Here is a 12,875-nt window from a genome sequence, read left to right on the forward strand (position 1 = left end):
AATTTGAGACAATAATTTTAACTTACTTTTTGGCAAGAATGTAAGAAGGGTAAGTACCATGACCCCGACTATCCATTACCCCAACCAACTTACACCCTGTTTTACCCACAACGTCAACTGCCCAAAACACAGTAATGAGCAGTTGGTGTTTTGGGCAGTTGGCGTTGTAAAAGAGCCAAAAAACTACTTCGTCTATATCCAACGTTGAGGTAAACGATGAATCTTTCACCAATGCCATGGAAATTACCATTAACCCTGTCACCCCACTAACTCTCCCTATAATTCTACAACCACTGGAACCCTAGTAACGGTCCAACAACGACAGTAGTCAAAACCTTCCACGACATCCCCTCGGTGGCCATTTACAAATGGATTGCCACTACCATCGGTGAAATTAACTGTCTCCGTGTACTACCTGTAGGCGGAAATTCTATCGGCTCTGGTACTGCCATTCTTTCTACTCTAACCAATTTCGACGCTCTCACTTTTACGGCTCGGAATCCAGGACAAAGACGCATGCCTGGCACGAAAGGACTCATTTGAGGTGTTGCCCTTGACATTTCGATGGATGACGTTTCAAACGTACTTACTGCTCAATTTTCTATCAATGGCTCTCGTCATCTCGGGGCCGAAAGCACGACCGTTTTACTCTATTTCAAAGCCCACTAACTGCCAAGAGAAGTCCGGATTTATAGGCTAGTTTACTTACCACTCAATCCCAATGATGCATATTCGACTCCAGTTGAACTTCGTCTCCTCCAATGGAACATTCGCATTACCTTACAAGAAACTTGGAGCCTCCCTAATGATGTAATAAATGTTTTACCACATCATTACATTGGTCTACGAACGGATCGTCTCCGCCTTTCTGCCAATGAACTGTCCTACACCAGGGCGGGGTAGCCATCCTGGTACGCTGCTCTGTCCGCCCAACGAAGGTTGACTTCCTCTTCTTGACTCATCTGGATAGCTTAATGGTGAAGATCCTCTGAATAAAAACCGTATCTACACGCGGTGTCCCTCTATTTCACGTACGCTACTCCTGCCACTCACCTTCACCACCATCCTGGGCTCTTTTCTCTCAACTTGCGATCTAAACGGACCAGGGGCGGATCCATAGAATACTTGAAAAAACATAACAATTTTTGAAGTTATTGAAATATATTTATAGAGACTGAGTATACTAGACTTTCTAGTTGTAGAAAGTACTTCGTTTAAGCAAACGAAAATGAGAGCTCCACGTTACATTTTCACGCTCCATACAGGCTTAGAAACGATAGCGCCATCTACTTTAATACCTGCCAACTAAATTTGTGAAGAAATAGCAGATGACTTTTGAATGCCCATGATCGCCCCTCCTTACTTGATGGCCTGGATCCGCTCCTGAAACGGACACCACCCATTGTCCACTCAAGGCCTTTCGACGCTCTCCTCAGCTCAGGCCTAGTCCATGGTCGTGGACCACGATTCAACACAATATCCACGACCTCACCAACCGGTCTATCTCTCGGAAGGGTAGCTCTGGCTCTCAAGGTCCTGGTATAGCTCTTCCCCTTGGTGGACCCGGTAGCTTTCTCACAAGTTTTCCCAGATGAACTACTTCCGCAACCGTCACCTGCACCACCATTCCTTGTCGGATCCTATAACCTACAACCGATGTCCGAGCCAATTCCGTCGTGCAGTCCGTCAAGCCAAACAAGCTAGCAGCATTACTGCTCCCAGCTTTCCTCTCAACAGCTCCTGTCTATGGTATTGAAATAGGTCCGATGGTTCACCAGAGGCTCTTTGCCAGTGGCGGTGACTCCCTCTACCGACTCCCCCACTCTTGGGACTAAACTGGCTGAATTTTACTACACCTGCTACCATGACGCCTCCTCAACCGGAACTTCAACCGTTGGTAGAGGGTGAGGGGTTCAATTCTCCTTTTACCATATATTAATTTATTAAAGTCCTCTCTACTCCGAAAAACACGGTCCCTGGTGAAGACGGCATCACTAACTGCATGCTCAAGCACTTGTCGTTGGACTTCACATACATATCCTCCGGAATGGAATCATGCAATTAAAGTACCTTTTCTCAAAACGGAAAAATACACCACTCTTGCAGAAAGCTTTCTCCCGATCGCTCTCCTCCTCTCGCTCAAGAAACATTTCGACAAACTCCTTAACAATCGCCTTCTTTACTATCTCGAATCTCAGAATATCCTACATCCAAATCAGTTGGGTTTCAGAAAGCACCACAACTCTTGCAAAATGCAGAACGCCATTCTTAACCAGAAAATAACGGTGGTAGTCTTCCTCGACATCAAATACGCCTTTGGTTCCATTCACCCTAATAAACTTTCGACTTGTCTGCGCCAGATCGGATTTTCTGGCCACATATATCATTGGCTGGAGAACTTCCTCTCCGATCGTCGCCTAAGGGTCAAACTGGATAACTTTTACTCCCCCTCTCCCTCGGTCAATAAGGGGGTCCCTCAGGGGAGCCCTCTTAGCCCCACCCTCTTCTACTGCCAATCAATCTGTGGACAGAGGCTAGCTACTACGTTTGAGGCTGCTGTGAGATCGCTCTCAGACAGTCATAACTTGGTGGGATACTTTGCAGAACAATGATCCGTGACATTAAACGTTGCCAAATGTGCATATCTTGTTTTGCACCAGCAAACGACGAAAGGCTGGGAACTTTACCCTTCATTTGGACGAAGTGGTTCTCCAAGAAATCCCACATGTCAAGAACCTAGACCAGAAACACAATGGGCGCTTCAATAAATCATCCTCCTAGGAAATCGCCAAGAAGTAATATTTCCGAGAGCCAGGACCCGCAAGGTGTTGTTTATATATTGCTTAATGAAATAATGGAAAATTTTCACCTGTAAACAGAACGTCGTGTTTTTGGCAAGCTTTAATATGTCAAAAAAAACTACCTGGTTAAAAGGAAACGGCAGCTGCTGCCGTAAAAGTGAAAATTTTTCATTATTTTAACAAGCACTATATAAACAGTGCGTTGCAGGTCATGGCTCTCGGAAATGTTACTTCCTTGGAGGATTATTTATTGAAGCGCCTATTGACATTTCCATATCAACTTTATCGTCTCGTGATGTAAGTCTCGCATGAACCTCTTAAAAGCCATACAAGGCAAGCAATGGGGAGCGGGACGAGGTGTCGGAAAACTCTTCTATTGCCAATACATGTATATTAGCCCGTCATTGACTATGGCTGATTGCTCTACGTGACTGCTTCTGATATATTCCTACGCAAACTCGATGTCTGTCATAATACAGCACTCCGCGCAAACAGTGGCGTAGCTGAGAACTCAGAGCCCCCCCCCCCGCAAAAATCTCTATGAGGCCCCCCTTTTAATTTTTTTATGGTTAGCGGGGCCCTCCTTGAAGCTCGAGCCCCCCCCCCCCGCACTGCGGGCCCTGCGGACCATCAGCTACGCCACTGCGCGCAAACCTAGGGGTTCCACTTTCAACCGCCGCTGCCGCCATGACCACGGAACTCTCTCTCTCTCCCCTGCCTCTATTTGCCCGCCGCACACTCCTAGATTACAATAGACGCTTCAATAAAGCATACTCCCAGGAAATCGCCCAGAAGTAATATTTTCGGGAGCCAGTTACGGTTTATGTAGTGCTTGTTAAAATAATGGAAAATTTTCACCTTTACGGCAGCAACAAACGTTCCCCATGGCGTGTACTTTTAACCAAGTAGCTTTTTTGACATATTAAGGCTTATTATTACCCGTGGGCCAAGTCCTCACTGTCCTTAACCCAACTTTATCAATACTTCTTCCAGAAATTTACCTCGCTCACTTGTCCTTACTCCCTGGTAATCTTTACGGATGCTTCCCTAAAGTCACGCAATCAACCTAGTGGCCTCGGAATCCGACTAGCTAGCCTTAACCTGGAGTACTCAATCACACTGATTGGGGGCCACAGCATCTGCCATAGTGAACTCTGTGCCCTCCTCGAAGCACTTCGCCTTTCCTTGGACTTTCCTAATGACCACCTTCTCTTATGCACGGACTCTCTCACAGCCTTGACGATTCTGGAGATTCGCAACCCCGACCTACTAGTCGTAACGATACTCACGCTTTGCTCGGACATGGACAGAAATCTCTGCGCAACAGCTGAAAGTTTAACCGAAAAACAAAGTCGACTGCTATTTCTTCTCATATTTAATTGACGGATATTATGGCACGGTTTATATATTACACAGGTTAGAATTGTCCGTAGCTTCGCATACTACGGGACGGGGCTGCTTAAATTCTGCTGACTGGCAACTCGGTTTTCCAAATCGCGCTCGCTGCGCCATCTAATTTATTGAAACAGTACTAATTGGATATATATATAAATTTGGTCAATAGTTTTACAATTTTATCGGATATGGCGCAGCGAACGCGATTTGAAAATTTCCGAATGTGGGAGTAGTGCTTAAGACTTAAGCACTACTCCCACACCCACATTCGGAATGGGAGTAAGCCTTAAGTGGCCCCTCCCGGAGCGCGACAAGTCTAACCTGTGTAATATATAAACCGTGATTATGGCACATGGCGCTGTAATTAATAAGCTCTGAAGCTCGAAGCCTATACTTCTATTTCTATTTACCCTGACCACTCCCAATAATGTTTGTAACCTAGTCGGGCTCTCGGTCTTCTCAGACCATTGAGTTGGGAATATTAATCTAGAGGTCCAATCGAAACGCCGGATTTCAGTATTTCGCGAAACAAGTTTTTAAAAAATACGAATACTGTCGTCTGCTCCCAAATGACAAGAAAACGTTATCATTCTACCCGTGGCGCCGTCTATCTCTCGATGGTTCGTTCAAATAAGACGCATTTTCTGGCAAAAAGATTTTGTTTTTCAAAAAACATGGATGGCGCCACGGGTTATATGATAACGTTTCCTCGTCATTTTAGATGAGACGACACATTTGTAATTTTCAAAAACTTGTTTCGCGGGGAGCAGATTTGATTGGATCTCTAGATTAATATTCCCAACTCAATGTCTCAGACCCTCTTAGCCCTTTTCTTATTTTGGATAAATAAAAAAAAAGATAAATGTTGTAAAAAATCCAAATTGTGAATTTTTCTCGACCACGGGCACGGCCGTGCCACGGGCAACTTTGATCTCTCGCGGATCTCTCGCGAACAGCGCATGATCAAAGTTGGTCGTGTCTCGACGGACCTCGAGTGTCGTCTGCTCATTCCATGTGCGTTTCTGATTATTATTTTATCCCGTAGCCGTAATTCCGGTTAAATGGATTTAAACATAATTGCCAGAGATTGTGTGCAAAATGTGATGAATCCTAATTTAATACAACAAATTCAAACTGCTTTTAAATGTAATTTTTTTTCACATTTTTAAATATAACTCAAACAACCATTTTAATATTCAATTTTCCTTTAGTGGGATATGAAATTGTGGCGCTAAATACAGTTATTGATAGTTCCTTTTTGGAAGGCAAAGATGTCAAAGTATAATAATTCATTATTATTAAAATTTAAATAATTATTTAGTGATAATTTTTACACAGATTCCAGAACCTCTATCAGTTCAGTTAGGTGCAGACTGCAAACCTGAAATACTGCTGTCTACAAAACATTACAAGGTTTTGAATAGGTTAACGGCAATTGTCGGTGATAATTATCACATTCACAGAATGGTACAATTGCGATAATTTATAAAAGTACGTTGGTGAACCTAAAGTATTGTTTATACTTTGAATAGATGCAATCGCCCATTACCAAGAAATACGATCTTATAGCATTCCAACCCACCAATATCAAAATATTTCAGCATTTATGTGCGCAGCTTGACTTTGACATAATATCTTTTGACTTAACGATGCGCATTCCTTTTCATTTAAAACATAATAACTGTAGGCAGGTATTACAAGCTAAAACTTATTTCCCAAAAACTATTTCTAAGGAAATAAATTGTCATTTAATTTTAAGGCTATGCAAGCTGGAATTCATTTTGAAATACAGTATTCACCTTGCATTAGAAACTCCTCGGATAGAAAAATGGTTCTGGGAAATGCAAACAATTTAGTAGAAATTTTAAGAGGAAAAGTAAATATGAAAGGAGTATAATGCTATAGTTAATTCATACTAAAATTATTTATTTTTGTAGAAAGTCATTATTTCTAGTGGATCTGATAAAGTATGTTTAATTTGTTTATAAAGACTAATTTATTTAGCAACATTTAATTAACTTTTTAATTAAGGCATTCGAATTAAGGAGTCCCAGAGATGTAGCCAATTTGTAAGAATGAACATGTCATTAATTCCAGAGTTGGATTATAAAATATTCGCTTTCAGGGGCAATATTTTTGGTTTGAGCCAAGAACAAGCTAATGCTTCGGTAAAAGCTAATTGTAAAACAGTGTTAACACATTCAGGTAATGGTTATTGTGTTTAAAACAATAAGCTTTGTACAAAACTTTACTCTATTTTTTAGATGTGAGAAGGAAAACTGGATTTGGTGTGGTATCTATAGAAAAAATAACTGAAGTGGCACCATCTGAAAAATGGTTGAAAGATGCCTGTACGTATTTGACCAAATTAGAAGTGGACAATGATGAACCAGCCAAAAAAAAAGTCAAAATTGAAAAAGAATAACAATTGTAACGTGGATTAGTAATAAATTTATTTCAAAATTTACAATAATGCCATATAATTTTCATTTAACTTATTCTAAAAACATTAACAAAGCATGGACAGCATTTTTCAACAAAATAAAAACAACCATTTTAAATTATATCTGTAAAAATAAGGTTATTTCAAATAAGTTTGATCTTGTTAGTTTTTTAAACAAAACTGTATTTTACATTAGTACAAATTATTCACCGGTTATACGTCTTTATAATTAAAATCTATATAAACTACTTTTAAATGGTACATTATTTGAGTACCAATAAAAAAACGTAACTTTGTTTTTACGTTAACTTAAAAATGTTTAGCCTAAACATTTGTATAAAAATAGTAGAGCAAATGAACAATTAATAGTCTAACCGTCCATTTTTTGTGCTGGTTATTAAATATTTTCGTAACTTGGGACTGATAATTATTGAAAAAGTGTGTACCATCCAAGGCATTTTATAATAATTTGCAGTTAAAATAACTAAATTTTCTCTTCGTTTGCAGTTTAAATTTAACCCTGTAGTTATTTCTTAGGATAAACCCAGAATTGGTCATTGTCATGGACACCGTATGCGTACAGCTTCCTGCTATTAAACTTCATTTCCTCAGCACCCTCCATTTCGTGGTCCAGGTAAAAAAGCTTCATTTTGCTAATGGGCAAACCTAGCACAGAGGCAAGCTGGTTTTTAAATTCAAGTACTGTTTTGTACAAGTCCACAGTCATTTTTTCTTTGCTATCACAATAATGCACTTCGACTCGGGCAGTTTTCTTGACTGTAAAATCAATTTCCACCAATGGCTGCAGCTTACCGTGAACAGATTCCAAGTCAATTAATCTGAAAGATGATAAAAATATAAAAAAAAATTTTTAAAAACGTTATTATTCAACATACCTCTTGGGTCTGTCTTCTTTGTCTAAAAAATATCGAATGAAGGCTCTCTCGGCATCTTCCCTTTCTTTTTGGGAAATATCACTACCATTCAGTTTCGCTGCTTTAGGAAGCCTAGCGATTAAATGTTGTCGGCGTTCGGCTTCCTGCATTTCCTAAAACAAAAACATTACGTTAACCGAATAAACACTTTTAACAAATGAAATTAAATACCTCTAAAAATGGCAAACCAAGAACTCTAATATCTTCTAGTTGCGGAATACAATTTAGTTTGTCAATATCTTCCCAGTCTTTTAATGGAGCATTATTGATGCATAAACAACGAAGATGTGACAAATCATTTGTCCATAGATTTGGATCCGGGATATTATCAATGGTACAATCAACCATGATTAAACTTTCTAGTTTTGGGAAATTTTGACCCAAACGAACAACATCATCCCAATGTGTTATCGGATTTCCACTAATATGCAATATTCGTACACTAGGATAGCGTTTCTTCGAGTCCATCTCAACACAACCGTAATTGTTCAAACTTAGATGAAGTTCTTGCAAACTGAAATTTGTCAAATGTCAAAAATTTACATATTTGCATCCTCAGTAAAAATATATTTTTTTCTTACTTTGGCATCGCATCTAAAAAGCAAGTTAAGATATCCCAAGGAATATGAGTGTGATTCAATACCAGAGATCGTATACTTGGTGCTGTGGTAATTTCAACTGGGTTCGTATCTTCAAAATCATTGTGACTTAAATTGAGGAACCACAGTCTCGACATTTTACATATTATTTTATCCAACTGAGAAAATTGAAGGCTTAATTAGCTCTAATCCTAAACCAATTTAAGTATAGATATAAAGTAACGCACCTCTTTTAAATCATTGAGTTGGTTTTGGGTTAAATCTAATTCCTCTACATCGTGACAAAGTTCCTGAATAGTTTTTTCACAACCTGCAGTAGATATTCCACTATTTGTCGATGATAAAGAGCGCGGAATTATAAGGTATCTTCCATCAGGTGTGGAACGACTAGGTGCGCTTCCAACCACAAAAATTTCACAAGTACCATTTAAACCTTCCATAATCTCCTCTCCATATTTTGCACATAGCGCATCAGTAAATGAAAAAGCCATGGCTGGGATAGAACGAGTTTACAACTCGTATTAAGTGACACGATTTATCGAAGTAATACAAATTGTGGAAAACTTAAAACGTGGTATTTTTATAAATATAAAAAAATTTGGCAGATAAAATGGCCATTCTTTCAGATACCTAGGCTTGACTTGAATGCTAAAATTAGATATCGCACTGCCTTAAGCCAATTTTAGATATTAATTCTTATCGCACAAAACGTTTAAGCGCGAACAATTGAAAATTAATTTGTAAAGTAAGAAGTTATTCGAATATTTATAATGGCAAGAAACATTGGAACAAAACTTAGACGCTTAAGGAATACGCAGTATAACGCCAGGGTCAGACATTTTTTTTTTGTATTTCGTTAATCGTCATTGTTTATTCAGGACTGCCAAGCCGTTTTGACGTCGCCAAATAAATATTTAAAACGCCTCTATCAAAAACTTCTAGAAATACTGGATTTAATGATTTACTTATTTCGTAATTTTAACAATTTAGTACGTTTCTTAATTTTACTGATAATCTTATCTAAGTTACAAAAATGAAGCATGTACTATCGCAAGCTATTTTCCTGCCTAACCGCGGATGCAGCATGCACCGTACTATCGCCTACCAATGTGACATACCAAAATGACATTGTGTATGATGTCCATTTATTTAAAAACCAAGTTTTTCAAAGGGAGAGTTTAGTTTGGCCGACCACAAAATACACGTTACGCCGACTGTCCATTTGGCCGACAGAGAAGTCGGCTAGGTACTGTCCTCTGGGTCGCGTTTTAGAAGGCCCAGCTTGGTTATAAAGAACGGGGCTGGGGGGGGGGGCGCCGGTCCCGCCCCCCCAGCACTCGAGCGAAGTGAGTGCGCGGCGCCGTCAGGCCCCAATACTTAAAATACATTGCCCGTTCTATAAGTCAACCTAACACTAAACATAGATAAGGACAGGCTATAGTATAAGAGTCGGTGAAATGAGCAGTCGTTCAAATGAGCAATCGTTCAAATGAGTAGTCGTTCAAATGAGCAGTCGGTCAAATGAGCAGTCGGTCAAATGGGCGGTTGGACAAATGAGCAGTCGGTCAAATGAGTAGTAGGCCAAATGAGCAGTCGGCCAAACAAGCAGTCGGTCAAATGAGTAGTCGGACAAATGAGGAGTCGGCCAAATGCACCCCACCCTTTTCAATTGTAAAATAGTCTTAGTTTATTATGCTATATGCACATTATTTAAACAGCAACTTCTAAATTAATTTAAAAATTAAATATTCATTTCCAGTAAAAATAAATTATATATTCGTAATCTACGCTCCGCGTTCTTCACGATTTAGCTAACACAAATAAAATTGGCTAGTGGGACCTAGGGTGCTGTGTTTGTTGCTCATAGGTGGGACCTAAAATTTAAAAATCCCATTAGCAGTGTAGAAAGATTGATTCTTCTATTTGTAAGATAAATCATAAACTTATGGTAGTAGCAAGAATCCGAATTTCATTTTTTATCAAAGTTTCGCTTCTAATTATACACAATCTCTAAATAATTTGTTTATTAGCTTCACCATGAGTCTATAATAATGTGCCAGAAGTATTACAGTTAGCACGTCACAAATTGGCAAGGTTGAAAATATTATTCGTAAGAACTTCAAGCTATTGCAACTGGACCCAGAGACAATAGACATATATTCCCTGACCGCAAGGTTTTGCTACCTTTGGGACCAGAAACATAGATCTGTGTTGGTATCTAGCACGTTGCCTGGTGACAGTGGCGTAGCATGGGTGACACCCAGGGCGGATATCATCGCATGGGTGACACCCGGGGCGGATATCATGGTGTGCTACTTACTATTCTCTAGTTTGTGTAAGTTTTTATTTTTTTCACTGTCGGGTGTCATCCCCAAATCACGCACAAACGGGTGGCAACCGGGGCGGGCCGCCCCCTAGCTACGCCACTGCCTGGTGATATTTGATTGCTCACACTTGCACCACTAAATGTGGCCGTCCATTCGCGAATCGCGACATAAACGAGTCTAGCTAAGTGGCGTAACGGCGCTAGCTTCTCCGAGGTAGTGCCTATGATCTAACGACTGCTACTGACAAATAAATAAATCATTAGAAAGTGTTTTCTTAAATAAACTTATTTAAACATAGAAAGCAAACGATGGAAAAATTATATTAAAACGCAAGTGGGTCATTCCATGTGAAATCGACCAACGTCCCCACCTCCGATTTTAGTAGTGTTGAAAGCGTTGTAAAAAAATTATCAGGAGTGTATGGAATTTCTTGAACAATTTGGATATGTATGCAATGATAACGAGTTGGTGTCGAAATGCAACGGATTCTTGAAGCAATTCATGAATTTTTGATTTTACATTTCGTTAAAAATGATTGATTAATTGAAGAAGTAAATTAAAAAATTCAAAGTCCACAAATGTCTCTAAGATCAGTTGAAGAAAAGTTCGATGTCCTTTGCGACGTTTTAGTTTCTCGTCGCAAAATCTTATGTTTCGATAAATTGTGGCAGTTTTCGCTAGGTGAAACATAAAAGTTAGGCTTAGACGCCCCAATTTTACCCCGGATAGGAAGGGTACCGAAAAGATTCGACAGCAATTCTCAGCCTCACGCTTTTCAAATTCCGAAAGATTAGATTTTCATCTTTCGAACTAGCAGACACTGCCATTTTCACTGTTTGCACAATTGACAAAGATATAAAAATTACGGCAGTTCGTTTTGAGCTTTCAGCCAATGAGAGGCCGCAGAGTGGTTCCGCCAAGGAGGAAAATAATCATCCTTGGTTCCGCTACTATCGCGGGAGCTAGGAGACGTCATTCTCTCTGGTGACATTAAATTCTTGGCAGAACCACTCTTTGAGCTCTGATTAGCTGAGATCTGGCTATCGTCTGCCACGGCGTTTGGTCCATTTGCCAGTTACACGGCAGCATTCTAGTTACCTATGAGATTTCTATGGTAGGCCTAATTAACGTTCTTAACAACTGACTTGCCAAAAGTTGTGGAAGAAATATTGATCGTTCGCACGTACATTTGAAAATGCTGTCGGACATTTGCAAAACTCGCAAAATAAAACTAAGTAAATTTGATGATGATATTAAGGATTTACATCTGAGAGATGAAGGTGTAAAGACAACTTTCACATTAGTTAGACTATTTTACGTGGTTCCAGCAACCACCTGCACAGCTGAACGATCATTTAGCATGCTACGCTGTCTTAAATCTTATTGCAGTCAACTATAAAGCAAAAGAGATTAAACAACCTAACAATACTACATTGAAAGGAAATCCTTGATGAGCTTTCACTTGAAAAGCTCATAAACGAATTCCTTTAAAAAAATTCTCAACGGAGAAATATGTTTGCAATTTACAGTTAGGCCTATGTTTTACATTGTAACGTAGTATAATAAACTAAATGCTCTAAAACAGTGCATTTCTTATAAACACAATAGCCTCACGAAGGATAATGGCAACACCAAGGGCCCGAATTGTGTGAAGCAGCGCCGTTTGGTACTTTAAAAAAGAACTGATTGGCACTGAAACGTATTTTAAGACCTTAAATATAAATTTATAATTATCAATAGGAAATGCAAATTTCACATTTTTCCGCCGAAATTATGTGGATTAAATATTACAATTAATTTATATATTATCCCATAGAGGGCGTTAATATCTAGACGACCATAAAATTACGGTTAATGTTACTAGACTGGTAGTTTCCTGCAATTTTTGGGTCGTCGCGTAACCTTCTTTACTCTTGAAGATGGTTTTCACGAACTTTTGAAATTTGACATAAAAAAGAAACCGTGTGTCGTCTCGGATTGGCGTAAAATTTTGATGTATTTGATTAGCTGAACAAATGTGCTAAAAGGTTGTTGCTTATAAAACCTAAAGTAAGTGCCAATGATTTTATTAATTAAGTCGATTTTAAGTAAATTCGTGAATTATGCATTCTTCAGATTCAATCGACCTATTTTAAGCGGTGTATGCCTATTCAATCAAAGATAATTTAAACTCGTACCCTAGATTCGAATACTGAGAGCTTTCCCATTGACAGGCTGGTTGGGTTGTCTGAGTGCGAATTACGTCATAATAATTCTTAATTGGTTTTTAGTACACAGATGGCGACACCATTTCTATAAAGCTCCAATCGATCATGACTTATGCCATCAAGTTAGGAACAAATAATACATATTTGAATTTTTACAACAGTAATATT

The 12,875-nt window shown here is 39.1% G+C and overlaps 2 protein-coding genes across 2 annotated transcripts; one reads left to right on the plus strand and one right to left on the minus strand.

The window, feature by feature from the left end:
* The first annotated feature begins 5,222 nt into the window (after nt 1-5,222).
* Rpp30 (ribonuclease P protein subunit Rpp30) lies at nt 5,223-6,669 on the plus strand. The gene is made up of 9 exons (XM_090156431.1): nt 5,223-5,342; nt 5,408-5,475; nt 5,535-5,663; nt 5,729-5,887; nt 5,956-6,072; nt 6,134-6,163; nt 6,228-6,265; nt 6,322-6,401; nt 6,461-6,669. Exons 1-9 carry the CDS (start codon nt 5,258-5,260, stop codon nt 6,619-6,621), a joined length of 867 nt encoding a protein of 288 aa, XP_090012557.1. The 5' UTR covers nt 5,223-5,257; the 3' UTR covers nt 6,622-6,669.
* A 38-nt stretch (nt 6,670-6,707) lies between these two features.
* Nucleotides 6,708-8,952, minus strand: mlt (tubulin folding cofactor E like protein mlt). The gene is made up of 5 exons (XM_090156430.1): nt 8,401-8,952; nt 8,156-8,331; nt 7,746-8,088; nt 7,536-7,687; nt 6,708-7,478 (listed from the first exon to the last, which is right to left on the minus strand). Exons 1-5 carry the CDS (start codon nt 8,662-8,664, stop codon nt 7,166-7,168), a joined length of 1,248 nt encoding a protein of 415 aa, XP_090012556.1. The 5' UTR covers nt 8,665-8,952; the 3' UTR covers nt 6,708-7,165.
* Between the last annotated feature and the right edge of the window lie 3,923 nt (nt 8,953-12,875).

Source organism: Leiobunum rupestre, chromosome 8 (genome assembly GCF_980474605.1).
Source record: "Leiobunum rupestre chromosome 8, qqLeiRupe1.1.hap1, whole genome shotgun sequence".
Taxonomy (NCBI): Eukaryota; Metazoa; Arthropoda; class Arachnida; order Opiliones; family Sclerosomatidae; genus Leiobunum; species Leiobunum rupestre.

Excerpts from the sequence above, each read along its gene's own strand:
- Rpp30 (XM_090156431.1), top strand. The coding sequence starts at position 5,258 with ATGGATTTAAACATAATTGCCAGAGATTGTGTGCAAAATGTGATGAAT. Across the intron at positions 5,664-5,728 it reads ATTATCACATTCACAGAATG|ATGCAATCGCCCATTACCAA; the intron begins GTACAATTGCGA and ends TACTTTGAATAG. Across the intron at positions 6,266-6,321 it reads CCCAGAGATGTAGCCAATTT|GGGCAATATTTTTGGTTTGA; the intron begins GTAAGAATGAAC and ends ATTCGCTTTCAG.
- mlt (XM_090156430.1), bottom strand. The coding sequence starts at position 8,664 with ATGGCTTTTTCATTTACTGATGCGCTATGTGCAAAATATGGAGAGGAG. Across the intron at positions 7,688-7,745 it reads TTGGTTTGCCATTTTTAGAG|GAAATGCAGGAAGCCGAACG; the intron begins GTATTTAATTTC and ends TTTTTGTTTTAG. Across the intron at positions 7,479-7,535 it reads AAAGAAGACAGACCCAAGAG|ATTAATTGACTTGGAATCTG; the intron begins GTATGTTGAATA and ends ATCATCTTTCAG.